Source organism: Salmo salar, chromosome ssa02, assembly GCF_905237065.1.
Source record: "Salmo salar chromosome ssa02, Ssal_v3.1, whole genome shotgun sequence".
NCBI classification, from domain to species: Eukaryota; Metazoa; Chordata; class Actinopteri; order Salmoniformes; family Salmonidae; genus Salmo; species Salmo salar.
Genome location: NC_059443.1, coordinates 25,375,907 through 25,399,303, shown reverse-complemented (window position 1 = coordinate 25,399,303; position 23,397 = coordinate 25,375,907). Strand labels below are relative to the sequence as shown.

Below are 23,397 nucleotides of genomic sequence, written 5' to 3'. Positions count from 1 at the left end.
TGTCAAAACATCCTATAGCAAATAGCAGTGTTGAAAACAAAGACATTCCTCCAATGGGACATTGTAATAACAGAGCCATGTTGTGAGCCTTTACCTCTTGTTGTCCTTTACTGGCACACAGCAGGCAGACACAGGGGGGCATGATGGGCACAGAGGTCAGGATACTCAGGCCTCCCATCATCCACACATTCTGGAGGTCACAGTCCTCCTGCATGGCAGACAGGGGCTTAGACACAGCTTTCACCTCTCATAGAGGCCACAGGACAGAGTCATACACAGGAGTGGGAGATACAGAGATGGGAAATAGCCTTTGGGACTTTTGATGTAGAAGAGCACTGACATCCAGTGGATAGATAAGGGTATTACAGAACTAAACCAAAGCCAAAAACTGATGATGATAATGGCTCATTTTGTTAACTCGAAATGACTCAACAACAAAGTTCCAGTTTAACAAAGTTTACTATACCGTATGAACACACTACAAGGTAGCCATTGCACTCTCGGCTAGGTCCATCAACGAACAGACGTCCGGCGCAGGCGCACTCTTGACTGAGTGATAGCCCCGTAATAACAGAAATATAGGGATACTTAAAACATGAACTTAACAATCTCCCCCTTTTCTTTAAAGACAAATTAAACATACAACATAATTAAATGTCCAAGAATTATTCAAGTTCCCCATTACAAATGGGTTGTGTGACAGTTTTTATTTGAATTACTCAAGCTGCCACTTTCCATTACTGAGAGCCTGTAGGAGGAGAGCCTGTAGGAGTCCGGTAGGAGGTAACCTGTAGAGCACAAGACCGGATGCTCCTTTTTCAGTCAGACAGTCAGCAAGCTGTTCCTTTGTGGTCGACCACAGAATCCGCTGGATTCTCTGTGCTTGAATAAGTTCCTTGATGCTGCTAATCTCAATACGAAGTCTTTTCTCTGTGACAGACTTGGTTGACTTCAAAGCATCAACTAATGAGTAGTTGTCAGTGACACAAACTACAGGTAGAATGTGCCGTTTTGTCTCACCAGTGGTAAGCTCTGAGAACAGAGTTGCAAGAAAGATCGCATTGTCAATTCCATCCGCAAGAGCAAGTGTTTCTCCAGCAAGTGTGCGTCGGACAACCCTTCTGATCCTTTTTGACTGCCAACAGACAGGTGAGAATCTTCCTCCTTCACCCATTAACACGATTAGATGTCCACCTTGTGTGCCTCCATCTGTAAGGTTCCCTAGCGAAGCATCACTGAAGACAACTAGTTTCAAAGAGTCATCTTTTCCAACATGCTGAAACTTTAAAGTCACTTGTTGCGATTTCAGTTTACGAACAACTTTGTTTGCCTCATGAATGGTTTGTACAGTGGCGTGTTTTGTGTTAGATGCCAAGTTGCAACCATCAAACATTACATCAGGTCTACTCTGTCTAGCAACCCATAAAATGTGTCCCATCTTTGACCTCAATTGATCAGCTTCAATTCCACAGAGAGGGGAATTCCTTTGTACGGCTCTTGAAGAATCCATGTGGATGGGTTGAAGATTCTTGATATAGCTCTCCTGTTGCATCAGTATTGTCCCATCAACTGTAATAAACTCTATGCCAACATAAATGATCATGCTCCTCACGGCCGACCTGGAAAACAGCTTTGAGGTGTGGAATCACAGTTGTAGCAAAGGTCTGTGAGCCACCCCAGATAAAGTCATCAACATGACAGGCAAGTACTCCAGTCACATTGCAATCTTGATCAAGCCAATAGAAGACTGCAGGATCCACTTGTGACAGTTTTCCACCTGTATTCAGCATTGTTGCCTTGACTTTGTTGTACCAGTAGAGTGATGCATCTGCCAGTCCATACACACACCTTTTTAGTTTCCACAGTGTTCCTTCGCATTTAGCTTCAGGCGGAGGTCGGATGTGAATGTCCCTTGACAGCTCTGTTCCCTGCAAAAATGCAGATTTGATGTCTATGGAATTAAGTTTCAATTTTTTCTGGCAGATTACTGTCAGCAGCAAATCTGAGTGACTCTGAGGTGCATGTCGGTGAGTCTTTTGGGAGTTGTTTAGCAGCCAGCTCCTCAAAACCTCTAGCCACTAGACGTGCTTTAGGCACTATTCCAGTTAAGGATTCTTTAAGGGTACACACCCACCTTGTTGAGACACATCTTTGGCCAATGTCTAACTTCCTCAAACACTCAATTTGTCCTCCAATTACTGAGCTCATCTAGCTTAGCTGAGTCAAATGACACGTCCTTTGTTTCAAGTACATCATCATTTTGAATGTCATTCTGTTTTTCTCGATTTTCCATTGGTTCAATTCTGAGATTATCTATAAGTGACAGGTCAGCTGACCCTGTTGTCCCAGAAAGTGTAACTGGTTCAGAGTACTGCAAGTTGTACCCGTTCTGGTGTTTTCTTTTGGCTTTTCCTGCTCGTCCAATGACGGTTGCTGTATGTGGAATACCACTTTCTCTGTCCATGTATTTAACAGTTTGTCCAGTTTTCAGATTGGAACATCGATATTGTCTTAACACATGTGGCTGTTGTTGAATGTTTTCCTCATTTGAACCCTCAACAGTATTATCTGTGGCATGTGTGAAGGTCTCTGCTTCATTTCCTGTGTCAGTTTCAGTGTCCATATCATTGGATGTGACATCTGGTAGGTTTGTGTCTGTTACGGTCTCCTTTTCATTAGGATGATTCTCAGCAACAGCCCCTCTATCTTGTTGATCATTTACTTTCCGCAATCTTGAGTGATGCACCCTGACAATGATGCCTCCGTGCCTCACAAATATCACCACACCATCTTGGTCAATGACTACTCCCGGTCCTTTCCACTCTTGACAGTCAACCCGTTTGTAGTACACTTTGTTCCCAGTTTCGTACTTCTCATCGGTGGGTCGTAGCTGTTTACGCAGAGCCCTGCGAATTCTTTCTGAGCACTCTGCTTCAGTGAACGCTTTTCTCGCTGCATGTAGTGCTGAAAGGTGCTGTCCCACCCATGCACTCACACTGGCCCCTTCTAGTGCTGGTGGCTTGTCAACCAGTACAGAGGGAAGATTAGGGTTCTGCCCGAACACTAGTTGGTATGGGCTGTAACCATGAACATTGTGCATTGCGTTTTTTGCCATCAAAGCCCAATCTAGGGCTGTGTTCCAGTCACATCCATTGTCTTGCTTCACTTTCAGCATGATCTCTGTGAGTGTTTGATTGTGTCTCTCCAGAATTCCATTGCTCCATGGACTGTATGCAGCAGTTGTCTTTACTTCCATGTTGAATTTCTCTGCCATTTCTCTTATTTCATTATTATTGAATTCTCCTCCATTGTCACTGTACAATTTCTGGGGCGGGCCATGCACACTTACCCAGGAATGAATGATTGACGATGTCACTGGGTTTCTTTGTATTCACAATGCTTCCAGCACTAAAGCGTGTGAAGTGGTCGATTATGTGAAGGTACCACACACTTGGTGCTAACTCATGTAGATCTACAGCCACTGTTTCATTGTATTTGGAAGCTAGTGGCAAACCAACAGCTGCTTTGGGCTTAGATTTACTGTATTTTTGACATGTCTCACAACTGTTATCTATCTGCTGTAGAATGGAAATACTCTCATCATCATTATTCCCTGAACTGCTGAGTAACTTCTGAAGTCTGTCAACTGTAGCATGTCCAAACTGTTTGTGAAGCTTTAACAATACTTTGTGTTTTTCTTTTGTGTTCATGTTCTCTGTGACTGTCAGAATCTCCATGTGCTCTGTGTCCACCAGAGTCTCATTTTTGCATGGACTCTGTGTGATGTCTTTGTCTAAAATGTTTACACAATAGTGGCCTGAGGTAGTAAGTTCAAGAGTCACTGGTTGTTTAAACGTCATTTTTTATGTCTAGTACAGCCCCTGCCTTCTTGAGGGAAGCTTTGCTTAATAGTAAGGGGATATCTGTAGGGACCACCTCTGTTTCAATGTGACACTTAGTCTGACCAATTTTGGTGGTATCTTAACTCGCTTGGTAGAATGAACAATTCTCCCATCTCCAAATTTGAAAGCTCTGTTGCTTGGTGTGTCAATCATATTTTGTACTTCTTTCATATTTAGTTCACTGACATAGCTATCAAGCCATTTTGAACCACACACTGTCCGTGTACATGCAGTCAGTATCAATCACAGCAGATCCTAAGGATTCAACTATAAAAATCTCAGTATCAGAAGCAGATTCATTTGAAAACAGTGTAATGTTACACTGCTCTATATCTGTGTTTACATTTTCCTCTGTTAGTTTAACTTGTTCATTTTTATGAGGAGTCTTTAACCCAATGGTAAGTGCTTTGACAAATAGCACATTTTGATCTCCTTCCATATTTGTCCAGTGGATTTGTGCCGGGAAATGGCGACCTCTTCTGGTTGTCTTGAGAACGTGACTTTTTGACGCCTTTTCTCTGCTGCTCAGTGTAAAATGCTTCGTTACTCACTTGCATTCCATCTGTTATTGGCGCGACAGACGTCTTTTCACCCAAAATTATTTTTAGTGCCGACTTCATTGATGCAAAAGTCAGTACAGTACAAGCAGTCAAAGCCAACTGTTTCTCCCTACTATCTAGACAGGCAGTATCTAGCAACTTGAAAGCTAACACTGCATCCGGGAGAACCATGTCGTACTTGCGCATCCTATTGTACCTCTGTCCGTCATTGCAACCGAAATATCTCTCGTAACACTGTCAAAGTTTGAATATGCCTCGTAGGCACGGTCTTTCTCTTCTTTAAAAAATACAGAATGCAGTGCTCTGATCAAAGTTCCTATACCATCATCATTGTTCAAATCCTCAACGGATATTTCCAGTGCTGTATCTCTCGCTCTTCCCTCGAGTGATAATACCACCGCAAGTGCTTGCTTTTTCGCGTCCAGATTAGTAACTCGTGTCCAGATTCCAAGTTCATTTTTCCAACTTTCGTACGACCTCTTCTCGTCGAAGCGAGGTGGCACATTGTAGTTATTAGCCATCCTCTGCTACCAATGTTAACTCGAAATGACAACGACAAGGTTCCAGTTTAACAAAGTTTACTATACCGTATGAACACACTACAAGGTAGCCATTGCACTCTCGGCTAGGTCCATCAACGAACAGACGTCCTGCGCAGGCGCACTCTTGACTGAGTGATAGCCCCGTAATAACAGAAATATAGGGATACTTAAAACATGAACTTAACAAATTTAAGCATGGTTATAAACTGCGTAGTTTGGGTCCTGGATGCTGATGGGCTGAAACAGCATTCATGCCGTGTATTTAGCATACAATATATCACAGGTATGACGCAAAACAACTTATTTACTGTGATATTTATGTTGGTAACGGTTTATAATAGCAATAAGGCACCTCAGGGATTTCTGGTATATTGGCCATTAAAACTGGGTGGTTCAAGCCCTGAATGCTGAATGGCTGACAGCCGTATACCACGGGTATAACTGGTAAATGAGATCTCTAAAACCACAGCTACAAGAGTCAAGGAAAAGCATCTGACCTTGAAGTCCACGCCGATCTTGTGCGTAGGCTCGGACGGCTCCCTCTCCCTCTGGTCAAATCCATTGGCCAGGGCGGCCAGGACGCTGGGTGGCGTCTGTTCCAGAGGATTCTGGGAAAAATAAGACAAAGCATAAAAACGGGCTCGTCCCCACCCCGCCTCCACCAACATTCTTCCCCTCTCACCCTCTACCCTCACCCTGGCCCTTGGCCACCCCGGGGTGGCCCCAGTGTGGGATAGCAGGCGCCAGGGGTGGGGAGACCCTTGGTCCTCGGGGTAGGAGGAGGATAGCTCCAGGTCTGACTGTGAGTGTGGGGGGGACTGTGTCATCTGCAGCAGTAGCTGCTCCGCCGACAGCCCCTCTGACTCTCTCTCTCCATGGTGGTCATCGTGCAGCCAGCTGTAGACACCACCGCTCCATGGGCCTGTCCGCTTCTGCTGTGCCTGTGAAGGGTGGGACTGCTGAGGCCAAAGCAAAAGAGCACCAGCGTTATCTGCCACGAGCACCTATAAGCAAGCAGCAGCTTAACTCGGAATGAGAGGAGAGAGAAGGAAGAGAGGACAGGGAATCCCACCATAAGGTGCAGCAGAGAGAAGACGAAGTGAGTGGAAAGATAGGAGATTGGAGAGAGAGAGAGAGATTGGAGAGAGAGAGAGAGAGAGAGAGAGGGGCGGTGGGGAGTGGGTTGTGCAGATCCTTTGTGTTATACACCTAGGCGACCCAGAAACTGTCAATTCATGCACCGCCTGCTCAGTGGCATCAGAGCAGCAGCCCTGTTGTGATTCTTTACCTTGTCAGTTTTACGGCGACCAGGAGGGACTCGGTGGTGCAGCCTGCGATGTCTCACACTGTCGTCTGATAGGTCTCCCAGGAATCCATCCAGAGAGACAAAGTCTGAAGACGAAAAGGAACCATTGCAGTGGTCATTAGACATACAGTGTTAATACTTCAGAGTTAACGCATTACCTCACAGCTTTGACCGGGATCTTCTAGAACAGTGGTTCCCAATCTTTTTGTAGTCCCGTACCCCTTCAAACATTCAACCTCCAGCTGCGTACCCTCTCTAGCACCAGGGTCAGCGCACTCTTAAATGTTGCCACTATTGTAAGCCTGCCACACACACACTATACATGTATTAATGAGTGTGAGTTTTGGTCCTATAAGAGCTCTTATAGGACCATGGCACAAATAATAATAATCAATCCTTTTGCTCTTTATTTAACCATCTTACATATAAAACCTTATTTGTTCATCGAAAATTGTGAATAATTCACCACAAGTTAATGAGAAGGGTGTGCTTGAAAGGATGCACATAACTCTGCAATGTTGGGTTGTATTGGAGAGAGTCTCAGTCTTAAATCATTTTCCACAGCCTCTGCCTGTATTTAGTTCATGCTAGTGAGGGCCGAGAATCCACTCTCACATTTGTACGTGGTTGCAAAGGGCATCAGTGTCTTAACAGCGTGATTTGCCAAGGCAGGATACTCTGAGCGCAGCCCAATCCAGAAATCTGGCACTGGCTTCTGATTAAATTCAATTTACACAGAACCGCTTGTTACAATTTCGATTTCTCTTGTTCAGATATCAGTAAGTAGACTGGAGGCAGGGCATGAAAGGGATAACAAATCCAGTTATTTGTGTCATCCGTTTCGGGAAAGTACCTTCGTAATTGCACACCCAACTCACTCAGGTGCTTCGCTATATCACATTTGACATTGTCCATAAGCTTGAGTTCATTCGCACACAAAAAAAATCATAAAATGATGGAAAGACCTATGTGTTGTCCTTGTTAATGCAGACAGAGAAGAGCTCCAACTTCTTTATCATAGCCTCAATTTTGTCCAGCACATTGAATATAGTCGCAGAGAGTCCCTGTAATCCTAGATTCAGATCATTCAGGCGAGAAAAAACATTTCCCAGATAGGCCAGTTGTCTGCGAAACTCGTCATCATGCAAGCGGTCAGACAAGTGAAAATTATGGGGAGTAAAGAAAACATTAAGCACGTGTCAATACTTTGCCCCTTGATAACCAGTGCACTTCTGTATGTTGTAGAAACTGTAGTGTGCAAAACGTCTTTCAAGCTGTCAGGCATTCCCATGGCAGCAAGAGCCTCTCGGTGGATGCTGCAGTGTACCCAAGTGGCGTACACTGCCGAGAGCAACTGCTTGCACGCGCGTTACCACTCCACTATGTTTACCTGTCATGGCTTTTGCACCATCAGTACAGATACCAACACATCTTGACCACCAAAGTCCATTTGATGTCACAAAGCTGTCCAGTACTTAAATATCCTCTCCTGTTGTTCTGGTTTGCAGAAGAGGATGTCTTCCTTAATTGACCCCCCCATAAACGTAATGGAGATATACCAGGAGTTGTGCCAGGCCCGCCATATCTGTTGACACCACATCATCCAGCTGTAACGCATAGAATTCACTGGCTTGTATGCGAAGCAGTAATTGTTTCAAAACATGTCCTACCATGTCACTGATGCGTTGTGAAACTGTTGTTTGATGAAGGCATTGTCTGTATCGCTTTTTGGGCCTTTTCCCACAGCATTGTCCCAACCATATCCACGGCAGCAGGAAGAATTAAGTCCTCCACAATAGTATGGGGCTTGCCCGTCCTAGCCACTCGGTAGCTCACCATGTAAGACGCTTCTAGCCCCTTCTTATTAACCTCTCTAGGGTAGGGGGCAGTATTTGCACGGCCGGATAAAAAACGTACCCGATTTAATCTGGTTATTACTACTGCCCAGAAACTAGAATATGCATATAATTATTGCCTTTGGATAGAAAACACCCTAAAGTTTCTAAAACTGTGTTTGAATGGTGTCTGTGAGTATAACAGAACTCATATGGCAGGCAAAAACCTGAGAAGATTCCTTACAGGAAGTGCCCTCTCTGACCATTTCTTGGGCTTCTACACTCTCTTTATTGAAAACTGAGGATCTCTGCTGTAACGTGACACTTCCTACGGCTCCCATAGGCTCTTAGAAGGCGGCAAAACGGTGAATGATGTCTTTGCAGGCCCTGGCTGAAAAACAGTAGCGCATTTGGATAGTGGTCGATCAGAGAACAATGAGACTGGGGCGCGTGCACGAGGCGACACCATGTTTTTATTTTTTCGTCTTTGAACGAAAACAGGGTTTCCCGGTCGGAATATTATCGCTTTTTTTACGAGAAAAATCGCATAAAAATTGATTTTAAACAGCGGTTGACATGCTTCGAAGTACGGTAATGGAATATTTTGAATTTTTTTGTCACGAAACGCGTCGGGCGCGTCACCCTTCGTCACCCTTCGGATAGTGTCTTGAACGCACAAACAAAACAGAGGATATTTGAACATTTGAACTATGGATTACTTTGAACCAAACCAACATTTGTTTTGAAGTAGAAGTCCTGGGAGTGCATTCTGACAAAGAACAGCAAATGTAATCAAATTTTTCTAATAGTAAATCGGAGTTTGGTGAGGGCCAAACTTCATGGGTGTCAAAATAGCTAGCCCGTGATGGCTGGGCTATCTACTCAGAATATTGCAAAATGTGCTTTCGCCGAAAAGCTATTTTAAAATCGGACATAGCGATTGCATAAAGGAGTTCTGTATCTATAATTCATAAAATAATTGTTATGTTTTTTGTGAACGTTTATCGTGAGTAATTTAGTAAATTCACCAGAAGTTTGCAGTGGGTATGCTAGTTCTGAACGTCACATGCTAATGTAAAAAGCTGGTTTTTGATATAAATATGAACTTGATTGAACAAAACATGCATGTATTGTATAACATAATGTCCTAGGAGTGTCATCTGATGAAGATCATCAAAGGTTAGTGCTGCATTTAGCTGTGGTTTGGGTTTATGTGACATTATATGCTAGCTTGAAAAATGGGTGTCTGATTATTTCTGGCTGGGTACTCTGCTGACATAATCTAATGTTTTGCTTTCGTTGTAAAGCCTTTTTGAAATCGGACAGTGTGGTTAGAATAACGAGAGTCTTGTCTTTAAAATGGTGTAAAATAGTCATATGTTTGAGAAATTGAAGTAATAGCATTTCTAAGGTATTTGAATAACGCGCCACGGAATTCCACTGGCTGTTGAGTAGGTGGGACGATTTCATCCCACATACCCTAGAGAGGTTAATGGTATCTGTTTATTTTATACATGTCTTACTACTCGAAAGTCATCTTAATTCTCTATCAAAAAACTCCCATGGCTTATTTTTCAAATTGGCATGTTCTGTTTCTAAATGTCTGCGCAAGAGTGAAGGTTTCATTGAGTTGTGAGATAGTACTTTTGCACATTACACACTGTGGCTGAGGAAAGGCACTACTCGCAATATAAGTCAACCCCAAATCAATGTAGCTCTCATCATATTTGCGCCTTTTCGATGGTCCAATGTCCCTATCTGTTTTTCGGTGCTTTCCCGGGTTAGGGGGCAGTAGCTCTTCGGTTGCATCAGATTTTCAACTGTCAGTGCCCATGCTAGCTTACTGATGCTAGCATTGGATGTGCTCGTGGAAGCAACACAACTTGTGTAGTCAACAGGTGCAGGTGTAGTACTGCTGGTAGTAGCAGTACTACCAGTAGAGCTGGTATGTGTCTCTATGGACGCAGGCCTTACTAAAATTGACTGTTTGAAAATGTGAAAAAGGAAAAAAATGTGAATCACATTTTTATTTGGCTGACGGCATTGCGCCTGACGGCATTGCGCGTGTCCCAGTTTGGGAATATCTGTTCCAGAAGATCTGAAAATATTACATAGAATAAAATCCCTTTCTATGATCACTTCCCGATAATGTTACATTACTACCTTGGATGCGTGGACCGGGGCCTCTCCTCCGGCCGGGGGAGGCAGAGTTGGAGCCCACAGTGATCTCCAGGTCAGAGTCATAGTCCAGCAGGTCAAAGTAGGAGCGCGGCTTCACACAGCGCCGCGGCTGCTTCCTCACAGATGGGCTCTGGCTGTCCCCCACCTCCATCCCATCAACTTCCTCATTGCTAGACTGAACCACGCTGAGGCAGTGCCGCCTGCGCTTCCCAGGACCTCTAGGGAACTTGCCACTCAAACGACGTGCTTTTCTGTCTTCAATCTGATCGCATCTTTTATATCTTTTGGAGAGAGAAAAAAATGGGTCATTTAGTTGTCTATTCAATCCATATAATTCAGTAGCATATATGCGAGTTGGTCACCTTTGCAATTCTGATGAGCAGTACACTTACACGCAGCACTGTCGCTTCGTATTGGGCCCTCCAAACTTGGGTTTGTCCAGGCAGTTCATGCACTCGCCACAGTCCTCCTCGTGGTTGCAGCCCTTGCAGATCCCACACCTCCGAGAGCGGAGCCCAAATGATCCAAGGCTCTTTTGTTTAGCAAAACCTGCTCCTGACTTCCTGACCTTGGTAACCTTTTGGTCCAGCAGCCCAGGGCTGTCTGGCCCAGAGGGAGACCGACCACCTTCAATAGATAAGGTATATAATTATGATATCTTTCATAGGAAAGTCAAAGAAAGTTGTGTGGAAAGACCAGAACGCATAATTTCACTTAAAAAAATTTGTTGAGAGATTTGCATTGATAATCAGTTTTGAAAGCTTGAGGCTCTACCTTGGTTCTTTCCAGAGGGGGATATGCCAGTTCTCTCATGCAGTGGCAGAGCACTGAGTCTGGGGATCATGTCATCGGGCACCAGCGCCCGAGGCTGGCCCAGCACCACAGCTGCTGCACGGCACACATGCTTGATGCGTGGACCCCCCGCTCTGCGGAACTCCTGTTAACGAGGAAAGAGGGGGGACAGGGAGGGATGCTGTTATGACACATTCATTCATCACATTGAAAAATATTTTTATGACCAGAAAAGGTGGGTCTTAGCAAGGAAGAAACAACATACTGATACTTTATTAAGTAAGAGACAAAGCAACATTCAGACACATTGAATTGCGAGAGACACTGAACATAAAACATGCAGAGAACAGCACAGACCAGGATTGTGTTCATATGCCCATACCTGTGACAGGGGTGGGTCAGTCATATTTGAGGCAGCAGGCTCAAGCTGCTCTTTCGGTTTCCTCCTTTGTCTCTTCCCTGCTGCATCTCTGGAGCCAGCAGGCCCTGATAGAAGCTGCAGGTAACATGTTTCATCACTATGGGCTTACACAGGAAGCTCTCCAGAGATATCACAATATTGGTGTTAATGAATATCATCCTATTTAATGACAATGAAGGGAAACAAAGCATATTCTGTATCAGAAAAAAGTCCCATCATGCATGTTGTTTACTGCAAAAAATAACTGTCTGCATGGCAATTTTGAAGTGTATTCTTTTTATGAGTGGGACAATTATTACCCCTGAGGACTTCAGTTGTTTCTGCTGGTCGATCTTGTTGAGCTGGACCTTGGCTTTCTTGAGCAGATTGAACATCCTCTTATTGGCCCCTGTGAAGCGAACTCTCTGGGTGGCTCCTTTCTCCTCAGCAGCAGCAGCAGCAGTAGCACGGTCAGCCTCTGCGATCATGTTCAGATGCAGTTCCTGTGGCTCAAGCTTTCCTGCTTCTGGGACAGAGAAAGACCAAAAAGTATGTCACTACTTTCCAGGGTAATTTAAGCAGTAAAAACATACTCAGAGACATTATACCAAGTAAAATAAAAAATAAACAAAAATACCAGGTTTACATAAGGCACAGTTTTTTTTTAATCTAGCAAGCCAATGTTAAACAACTATCAGCATTAATTGATTGATCTTTGCTTACCTGCAATAACATTTTCAGCATTTGTTTCGTCTTCCTCTGTCAACTCCTCATGTTCTCCATATTGGAATGTTAAGAACTTTGAGTTCATAGTCCGAACACACACAGAGACTTTTCGCACAACCCCAGGGCTATCAAGATCCTCAATCTTGAGTTTGGATTTGCCTTGCTTTGATTTGGGTTTGCTTGGAGCTGTGATTGTGGGACGTTTCTTTAGACAGATGCTCTTGACTTCATCATCCAGACCTTCCGCTAGCATATGAACAGAAGATTGAAGAGTATTGCAAACGCCATCTGTCATCACATTTTTTCTTCTCTTTTTGGGAAGTCCTGGTTGCAGCTTCTTCAGTCGCTTGTATATATTTAGGTGAGATGTTTGCTTGTTGAACTTGCAGGGCCTTTTCTTTTTCTGAACCTCCTGGGGATCGGTTGATGGTTCAGAAGCAATTTGGAATTCTTTGGATAAAAGTAAAGTCTCATACTCGCTCTGTAGAGTTTTGTCCAGTGTATATACCTCCTCACCAGACTCTCCTGGCACATGCCACTTGAAACTGGGATTCCTCAAAAGGGACTTCCTCTTTCCAGACTGCTTTCCGTAGGATAAGCCGTCACTCACGTCAGTGGTTTCCTGTTCGAGTTCCTGAGTTGAGAACAAATCCACATCTAACTGCGCCTCATTCAGAAATTCTTCCTCGTCGATAGGCAGATCAGGAGTAAGCTCTCTACCTGTGCCATCTTCTCGTTTCCTTCCAGTGCGTGGGTGTAAGCCGAATTGTTGGCCTTTCTTCGGGGAGTTTCTACGGGGCAAAACGGACATGCCAGCATCATCCATAAACCTCTGTGGAGTCTTGATCACCCGTGACGACCGGACACTGACAACAGGCATGATGAAGTGCTTTATGTTTTTAAGGTACTTTGATTTACCATGCTGGTCATCAAAAGCATCAGACTGTGGTTCATCATCCACAGTGTCTTGTATATCCTGCTCCTCCAAAATTTGCTGGGCGATATCCATTTCTACCTGCTTAGATAGAGTGTTAGGCCTGGCTCTTGGTCTTTTGGTACCAAGGAACTGAAGGCTTGAATTGGGGACCTTTTTCCTTCTGTACTTGGTCTTGAGGATGCCAATGAGTTTAGAGCTTGCCGGTGTGGAAGCAGCCTCTGGGGAGGAAACTTCCTTTAGGTCTACCTCTTCAACAGTTTCAGGAACCTTACTTTCAGGTGATTTACTCTCATCACGCCTTCTCCTTCTTGGCCTCTGCCTTTGTTTCTGCCTCTGTCCAATCAAGGCTCTTCGCTTCTTTTTGCCATGTTTGAACAGACTTCTATGACGCCGTGGTTCTGTCTTTTCAATAACAGGGGGCTCCAACAGCAGCACCTTTCCACTCTCTATTGGCTGGGTCTCTGGCTCCACCTTTACCGCTGGTTGAGTGTCAGCCAAAGTCACAGGTTCAGATCGGGCTAATTCTATGTTTGGAGTTTCAGATGACGTTGGCGTCTTTGACTTCTTTCTAATTGAAAGGCTCAAATTTCTTCTCCTTCTAGATTTAGAGACAACAGGCAATGTGGAGACCTCCTCAGTCTGTGGTTCAAATGGGGCCATCTCTGTGATTGGAGATTCAGATGATGTTGGCGTCTTTGAATTATTTCTTATTGAAAGGCTAGAAGTTATTCTCCTAGGTTTAAACACAACAGACAATGTGGAGACCTCCTCTGTCTGCTGTTCTGATGGGGCCATCTCTGTGTTTGGAGTTTCAGATGGAGTCTTTCTTGACTTCTTTCTAATTGAAAGGCTAGAAGTTCTTCTCCTAGGTTTAGATACAACAGACAATGTGGAGACCTCCTCTGTCTGCTGTTCAAATGGGGCCATCTCTGTGATTGGAGTTTCAGATGATGTTGGTGTCTTTGACCTATTTCTTATTGAAAGGCTAGAATTTCTTCTCCTAGGTTTAGATACAACAGATAATGTGGAGACCTCCTCTGTCTGCTGTTCAAATGGGGCCATCTCTGTGATTGGAGTTTCAGATGATGTTGGTGTCTTTGACTTATTTCTTATTGAAAGGCTAGAATTTCTTCTCCTAGGTTTAGAGACAACAGACAATGTGGAGAACTCCACGGTCTGCTGTTCAGATGGGGCTAACTCTTTGTTTGGAGATTCGGTGGGTTCAGGTAACATCTGTGTCTTCCCTGGCCTCTTTCTAACTGAAACACATGAACTTCTTCTCCTTCTAGGTTTAGAGACAGACAATGTCGAAACCTCAGTCTTCAAAACCTCATTGATCTGTGGTTCTGCTTCACTGGCTGGAACATCAGATGGATGTTCCACATTTGGACTTGATTGAAGCTTGTGTTTGTGGGTTGTCCAGGGTTTATGACTTCCACGCTTCTTCCGTGGTGTAGACATCTTTGCCAGTCTTCTCCTCCTTGCTTTGGGAGTTGGCACAGCGTTTGTGTCTGATAAAAAAAACATTTTCCTCCAGAATTGCACTTGAATCTTTTGTGTTTACCAGTATATTTTTTTCTTCAGGCACAGGACTAGTTTGATGGATCAAGAATGATGGTTTTGAGCGTTTAGGTTTACCGGGTGAGGAGACCTTTTTTATCTGAAGGGGTGGAACAACCTTTCCCACAGTATCACCACAGTCAGTTTGAGTGGCCTCGTCTGGATGTGGTTGCGTTACCTGTCCCACTTCAACATGAAGAGAGGACTTTTCCTCAAGAGACGAAGTCTCCTTAGTCTTCTTCTTGGAAGACTTCACATTATGTGTGTGCTCAGCATCTCTGGAAGTGGTAAAACTCGTGGCCTCTTTCTCTTCGGGGTTCTCTACACTCTTGATCACACTGGGTTCAAAAAAGAGAGGCTTTGTCTAATTCAGTGGTACTCCGCTGCTTCTCTGTTCCTTTGACAGTATTTCCAGAGCCCTGCACTTGGGTGTCCTTTCTTTTCCCCTTAACCAATGTAAGTGTCCACACAAACTTGCTTCGCTTTCTTCTTACGAGAGGAGCCCTTACTGTCAGACTGAGATGAGCCTTCCAATTTGGGGTTTCTGATTTTAATCAGCTTAAAACTTGGAATCCCGATTATGTCATCGTCATTTTTAAAAGCCAGACCGTCATTGGATTCAACAATTGGCTTTTCAGGTTCTGTGGCTAACGGAACATGGATTTCTGTGACCATCTTCTCTTCTTGATGTGCCTTGCTTTGTTTACGCCTACTCTTTCTGGATGGTGGTTTGGCTTCCTCTATTCTAGAAACCTCTAACAAAGACTCTGCCAGACATACTTTGTCATTGCTCTGGTTTTTTGATTCTGTTACAAGGCCTTCATGTGTTTCGGAGGGTGGATTAGTAGTTCTACTTCTTCTCCGGATCACCAGTTTATTGACTTCAGTGCTTACCTCTGTGGTTCTTTCTTTCCGTTTGAATTTGTTAATGTCTGTTTTTGGCTCCGCATTTCCACTTTCCAGTGCAATGTCCTGTTTGCCTGTTGATTTTATACACCCCTCTGATTTTTGGTCATCAACCTCCCCAACTTTGGCCCCACTTTGAACACAGGGTTCAGTGATCTTGGAGGCAGATCTACCACGCCTCCTTGCCAGTATGGCTCCTCCGCCTCCCTCATCCTCAGTGCCATTCAGATGCTGTGCCTCATCAGCTTGTGTCTCGGTCTTTAATTTGACATGGGCACTGGACATCTGGTCACCTTTGACGTCATTAGCTTTTGATTGAAAATGTAATCCTTTTACCTTCAGCTTCTCCACAGATTTTAGATGTCCTCCCTTTTCCTTTCTCACCGTCTTCTTGGCCACCAACTTGATGGTAATCCGTGGTGTTAAAGCTGCCACGTTTCCCGCAGGACGCCTATCCTTTGCTGGATTTGAGTGCTTGTTTTTTGAACCCTTCCTACCATCCTTAGAAGGCACTGCATCTGGAGGAATTGCACTGTGGACCTCTTGTGAAGATGGTGCATCTTCTTCAGGAGTTGGACACTCCTCTGTCTCCTTTGAGGTGACTACAAGGGGTGGCTTCTCTCGTATCCTTTTTGATTTTGTTTTGACAGGATCCCCTTATGGAGGAAAATAACAAATGAGAGAGGAAATTACTATCATATCTAAGCTGATATACAATGCTTTCAGAAAGTATTCATACCCCCTGTCTTATTCCACATTTTGTTGCGTAACAGCCTGAATTCAAAATGGTTTAAAATAAAATTTCTCACCCATCTACACAATACCCCATAACGACCAAGTGAAAACATGAAAAAATTAAAAGATAGCTATTTTATTGCAAATGAAATATAGACATCTAATTTACATAACTATTCACATGTCAGAATCACCTTTGGCAGTGATTAGAGCTGTGAGTCTTTATGGGTGAGTCTCTAAGAGCATTGCACCACTGGATTGTACACTATTTGCACATTACTCTTTTTAGAATTCTTCAAGCTGTCAAGTTGGTTGTTGATCATAGCAAGACGGCCATTTTCAAGTCTCGCCATAGATTTTCAAGCAGATTTAAGTCAAAACTGTAACTAGGCCTCTCAGTAAACTTCAATGTGGTCTTGGTAAGCAACTCCAGTATATACTTGCAGTGGTGGAAAAAGTACCCAATAAACCTTAATAGAAAATGACACAAGTAACAGCGAAAGTCCCCCACTAAAATACTAGAGTAAAACTCTAACAGTATGGGGTTTTAAATATACTTAAGTACCAAAAGTAAAAGTAAGAAATTGATAAAATATATTTAAGTATCAAAAGTAAAAGTATAAATACATTACAAATTCCTTATATTAAGCAAACTGGACTGCACCATTTTCTTTTTTTTCCTGGATAGCCTGGGGCACACTCCAACACATAGACATCATTTACAAATTAAGAATTTTGTGTCTAGTGTGCCCGCCAGATCAAAGGCAGGAGGGACTGGTGACCCACTGGAATGGTGATACAGTGAGTTATAAGTGAAATAATCTGTCTGTAAACTATTGTTGTAAAAATCACTTGTGTCATGCACAAAGTAGATGTCCTAACCGACTTGCCAAAAACGATCGTTTGTTAACCTGTTGGGGTGTAGGGGGCAGTATTTTCACGGTCGGATGAAAAAAACGTACCCAAATTAAACTGGTTACTACTCTTGCCCAGAAACTAGAATATGCATATTATTAGTAGATTTGGATAGAAAACACTCTAAAGTTTCTAAAACTGTTTGAATGATGTCTGTGAGTATAACATTACTCATATGGCAGGCAAAAACCTGAGAAAAATCCAACCAGGAAGTGGAAAGTCTGAGAATTGTAGTTCTTCTTTTGATTCTCTATCGAAACTACAGTTTCTGTGGGGTCACGTTGCACTTCCTAAGGCCGTCAACAGCCTTCAGAAAGTGGTTTGAGCATTCTCCTGTCACTGGGCAGAGTATAGGAGCTCAGTTACTGAGTGGACTGCCTGGCAACAAAGGGATTGGATATGCTCGATCCCGCGAACACACCGTTCCTTCTTTTTTTTCTTGAATGAATATGCTATTGTCCAGTTGGAATATTATCGCAATTTTACATTAAAAATACCATAAAGATTGATTTTAAACAGTGTTTGACATGCTTCTTAGTACGGTAATGGAACATTTTGACTTTTCGTCTCTGGTTCCGCGCTCACGCGTTATGCCTCTGGATAAGTGATCTGTACGCACGAACAAAACGGAGGTATTTGGACATAAATATGGATTATTTCGAACATAAAGAACATTTCTTGTGGAAGTAGCAGTCCTGGGAGTGCATTCTGACGAAGATCAGCAAAGGTAAGACAATATTTCTAATACTAATTCTGAGTTTAGGTGGCCCCGAACTTGGCGGGTGTCTGTATAGCTTGCTGTGATGGCGAGCTATGTACTCAGAATATTGAAAATATGTTTTCTCCGTAAAGCTATTTTAAAAGCTGACACAGCGGTTGCATCCAGGAGTAGTCTATCTATAATTCTTTAAATAATTGTTATATATTTTGTCAACGTTTATGATGAGTATTTTTGTAAATTGATGTGGACATTCACCAGGCGTTTTGGTGGGAATACATTCTCTGAACATCACGCACCAATGTAAAATGCTGTTTTGGATATAAATATGAACTTTATCGAGCAAAACATACATGTATTGTGTAACATAATGTCCTAGGAGTGTCATCTGATGAAGATCGTCAAAGGTTAGTGCTTCATTTAGCTGTGTTTTGGGTTTTATTGACACATGTCCTTGCTTGGGAAATGGCTGTGTGATTATTTTTGTCTATGTACTCTCATAACATAATCTAATGTTTTGCTTTCGCTGTAAAGCCTTTTTGAAATCGGACGACGTGGTTAGATTAACGAGAAGTTTATCTTTAAAATGGTGTAAAATAGTAAAAAGTAGAATTATGACATTTTGTTGTTTTGAATTTGCCGCCCTGATATTTCACTGGCTGTGCGTCCCATGTAGCCCACAGACGTTAACAAGACATTTGTGGAGTGGTTGAAAAACAAGTTAATGACTCCAAGTATGTAAACTTCAGACTTCAACTGCATGCATGCATGCATGTATGTATTTATGTATGTATGTATGCATGCATGTATGCATCATTGTGTTGTAGGTCATCGTCTTGCTGAAAGGTGAACTTGTCTTCCATTGGCTGTTGGAAAGCACACCAAACAAGGTTTTCCTGTAGGATTTTGCTTGTGCTTAGATCTATTCTGTTTCTTTTTGTCCTTAAAAACTCACTAGTAGTTGCTGATGACAAGCAAACCCATAACATGATGCAGCCACCACCGTGCTTGTAAATATGAAGTAGAGGTCGACCGATTATGATTTTTCAACGCCGATACCGATTATTGGAGGACCAAAAAAGCCGCTACCGATTAAATCGGCCAATTTTTTGGTGTGTGTGTAATAATGACAATTACAACAATACTGAATGAACACTTATTTTAACTTAATATAATACATCAATAAAATCAATTTAGCCTCAAATAAATAATGAAACATGTTCAATTTGGTTTAAATAATGCAAAAATAAAGTGTTGGAGAAGAAAGTAAAAGTGCAATATGTGCAATGTAAGAAAGCTAACGTTTAAGTTCCTTGCTCAGAACATGAGAACATATGAAAGCTGGTGGTTCCTTTTAACCTGTTGGGGCTAGGGGGCAATATTTTCATGGCCGGATAAAAAACGTACCCGATTTAAACTGGTTACTACTCTTACCCAGAAATGAGAATATGCATATAATTAGTAGATTTGGATAGAAAACACTAAAGTTTCTAAAACTGTTTGAATGGTGTCTGAGTATAACAGAACTCATATGGCAAGCCAAAACCTGAGAAGATTCCATGCAGGAAGTGCCCTGTCTGACAATTTGTTGTCCTTCTAGGGCATCTCTATCAAAAATGTCTCTGCTGTAACGTGACATTTTCTAAGGCTTCCATCGGCTCTCAGAAGGCGCCAGAAAGTGGAATGAGAGCTCTGCAGTCTCTGGGCAAAAAACAGCAGGAGTTTTTGTGAGTGGTCAGGCAGGGAACGCTGACACTGGAGCGCGCGTGCACGAGAGGACTCCATGTTTTTCTTTCTCTCTTTGAATGAATACAACGTCGCCCGGTTGGAATATTATCGCTATTTTACGAGAAAAATCGCACAAAAATTGATTTTAAACAGCGTTTGACATGCTTCGAAGTACAGTAATGGAATATTTTGAATTTTTTGGTCACGAAATGTGCCTGCGCGTCACCCTTGGGTTACTGACCTCAACGCACGAACAAAACGGAGCTATTTCAATATAACTATGGATTATTTCGAAACAAAACAACATTTATTGTTGAAGTAGAAGTCCTGGGAGTGCATTCTGACGAAGAACAGCAAAGGTAATCCAATTTTTCTTATAGTAAATCTGAGTTTGGTGAAGGCCAAACTTGGTGGGTGTCAAATTAGCTAGCCGTGATGGCCAGGCTATCCACTCAGAATATTGCAAAATGTGCTTTCGCCGAAAAGCTATTTTAAAATCTGACCCCGCGATTGCATAAAGGAGTTCTGTATCTTTAATTCTTAAAATAATTGTTATGTATTTTGTGAATGTTAATCGTGAGTAATTAAGTAAATTCACCGGAAGTTTGCGGTGTGTATGCTAGTTGCTAGTTCTGAACATCACATGCTAATGTAAAAAGCTGTTTTTTGATATAAATATGAACTTGATTGAACAAAACATGCATGTAATGTATAACATATGTCCTAGGAGTGTCATCTGATGAAGATCACCAAAGGTTAGTGCTGCATTTAGCTGTGTTTTTGGTTTTTGTGACATATATGCTTGCTTGAAAAATGGCTGTGTGGTTATTTCTGGCTATGTACTCTCCTAACATAATCTAATGTTTTGCTTTCGCTGTAAAGCCTTTTTGAAATCGGACAATGTGGTTAGATTAACGAGAGTCATATCTTTCAAATGGTGTAAAATAGTCCTATGTTTGAGAACTTTGAATTATGACATTTTGTGGCTTTAAATTTGGCGCTCTGATGTGTCACTGGCAGTTGAATAGTGCGGGACGATTTCGTCCCACCTACCCTAGAGAGGTTTTAACATGAGTCTTCAATATTCCCAGGTAAGAAGTTTTAGGTTGTAGCTATTATAAGAATTATAGGACTATTTCTCTCTATACAATTTGTATTTCATATACCTTTGACTATTGGATGGTCTTATAGGCACTTTAGTGTTGCCAGTGTAACAGTATAGCTTCCGTCCCTCTCCTCGCTCCTACCTGGGCTCGAACCAGGAACACATCGACAACAGCCACCCTCGAAGCAGCGTTACCCATGCAAGGGGAAACAACTACTCCAAGTCTCAGAGCGAGTGACGTTTGAAACGCTATTAGTGCGCACCCGGCTAACTAGCTAGCCATTTCACAACGGTTACACCAGCCTAATCTTGGGAGTTGACAGGCTTGAAGTCAAACAGCGCAATGCATTGCGAAGGGCTGCTGGCAAATGCACAAAAGTGCTGTTTGAATGAACGCTTACGAGCCTGCTGCTGCCTACCACCGCTCAGTCAGACTGCTCTATCAAATCATAGACTTAATTATAACATAATAACACACAGAAATACGAGCCTTGGGTCATTAATATGGTCGAATCCGGAAACTATCACCTCGAAAACAAAACGTTTTTCCTGTCAGTGAAATACAGAACCGTTCCGTATTTTATCCCTAAGTCTAAATATTCCTGTTACATTGCACAACCTTCAATGTTATGTCATAATTACGTAAAATTCAGGCAAATTAGTTCGCAATGAGCCAGGCGGCCCAAACTGCTGCATATACCCTGACTCTGTTTGCAAGAGAAGTGACACATTTTCCCTAGTTAAAAGAAATTCATGTTAGCAGGCAATATTAACTAAATATGCAGGTTTAAAAATATATACTTGTGTATTGATTTTAAGAAAGGCATTGATGTTTATGGTTGGAGCAACGTGTACCTAAGTGATTATAGGCAACGCAGGACAGGCTAGATAAACTAGTAATATCATCAACCATGTGTAGTTAACTAGTGATTATGATTGATTGATTGTTTTTTATAAGATAAGTTTAATGCTAGCTAGCAACTTACCTTGGCTTCTTACTGCATTCGCGTAACAGGCAGGCTCCTCGTGGAGTGCAATGTAAAGCAGGTGGTTAGAGCGTTGGACTAGTTAACCGTAAGGTTGCAAGATTGAATCGCTGAGCTGACAAGGTGAAAATGTCATTCTGCCCCTGAACAAGGCAGTTAACCCACCGTTCCTAGGCCGTCATTGAAAATAAGAATGTGTTCTTAACTGACTTGCCTAGTTAAATAAAGGTCTGGAAAAATAATAATAAATCGGCCAAATCGGCGTCCAAAAATACCGATTTCCGATTGTTATGAAAACTTCAAATCGGCCCTAATTAATCGGCCGACCGCTAAATATATATATAAATAAATAAAACATTTAAAAATGGCCGATTAAATCGGCATCGGCGTTTTTTGGCCCTCCAATAAATCGGCATCGGCATTGAGAAATCATAAATCGGTCTACCTCTAGTTTGTTCGTTTGCGCTCGTTAGCATTTAGCTAATTGTGCTAATTTTGTTGGAAATCTGGTAACAGACTGCCAATGGGCCTTTTTTGCGTTTTGAGCCCCTTCTGTGCTATACCAGTTATACCGTAAATCCTGGGATGGCAGAATAACGGTATGAAAATCTCAATTTCGCCCAAGAATAATAGATAGGTGGCAAGAGATGGGAATAGGTTTAGAATAAGCTAGTACTTACTTTTGGAGGGATTATGTCTGGACCGTACGGGGCCTTTATATCCTTTACGATCAGATTCAAATCCTGTGAAATCATCTCCCTGAAAGGCAAGGACAGATTATTAACTTTGGACACCCATCATTCTTTTTCCGACTATTTCACAATTTTCCATAACCTCACAACAGTTTGAAAACGAATATGTATTTGAAATTGATGAATAGTAGTTTACATGCAACAATTAGGCCTAAAAGCTTTGACAACAGTAACAACCTAACACACCTGAACACAACTAGGCTTATGCAATAGATAGCTAGTACTGGTACTGTTGACTACATAAGTATTTTTTTTATATCCCAACCTTGAGGGAGAACAGTAGCATGGCAATCAAAAATGATATTGTTTAACATGTAGTGAGTAGATAATTCCCTGGTAATGTAATTATGCTGAAACTTTATTTTTTACATTCAAATGTATTCAAAACAAAAAACATTGATTTCAATGTAGAACAAACCATACAACTCTATGCACAAGGACTACTTTGAACAATTTACACAGAAAATTTCACAAAAATACATTTACTGGAAGAAATGTGCAGATGCTAAATTTGGTAACAGTAAAATCTCCCTCTGTTTATACAACTGCATTTCCCAAAAACTTCAAAGATGTTTGCAGAAAGAATGGAGTGTCAGCTATGACATGACACCTTGACTTTGAAAATCTATTTTGGTTATTGAATACACAATGTGAAGTGAATTTACAACCGGTAATGAGAACTATGATAGCAGAACTACCTAATCAGTCCCTGATCTGTACTACACAAATGCATAATTATGGATATGAATGTCACTCATGGTGTCCTGAATTAGGTACACAAAGGTAAAAATATGCAATATCATACTTTGCA

General features: G+C 42.3%; 1 protein-coding gene across 3 annotated transcripts in view; it reads right to left on the bottom strand.

The window, feature by feature from the left end:
• LOC106577926 (histone-lysine N-methyltransferase 2B) overlaps positions 1-23,397 on the bottom strand; it is an 86,206-nt gene that overhangs the window by 51,670 nt on the left and 11,139 nt on the right. For 2 of the 3 annotated variants that reach the window (XM_014156395.2, XM_045701009.1), the window contains exons 2-11: positions 22,515-22,593; positions 12,242-16,303; positions 11,839-12,044; positions 11,501-11,614; positions 11,101-11,263; positions 10,719-10,953; positions 10,309-10,607; positions 6,293-6,396; positions 5,502-5,612; positions 95-208 (exon numbers count right to left, since the gene is read on the bottom strand). In XM_014156395.2, coding sequence (XP_014011870.2) covers positions 95-208; positions 5,502-5,612; positions 6,293-6,396; positions 10,309-10,607; positions 10,719-10,953; positions 11,101-11,263; positions 11,501-11,614; positions 11,839-12,044; positions 12,242-14,708 — 3,813 coding nt within the window. In that variant the 5' untranslated portion in view covers positions 14,709-16,303; positions 22,515-22,593. The other variant, XM_045701019.1, reaches the window with a different exon arrangement.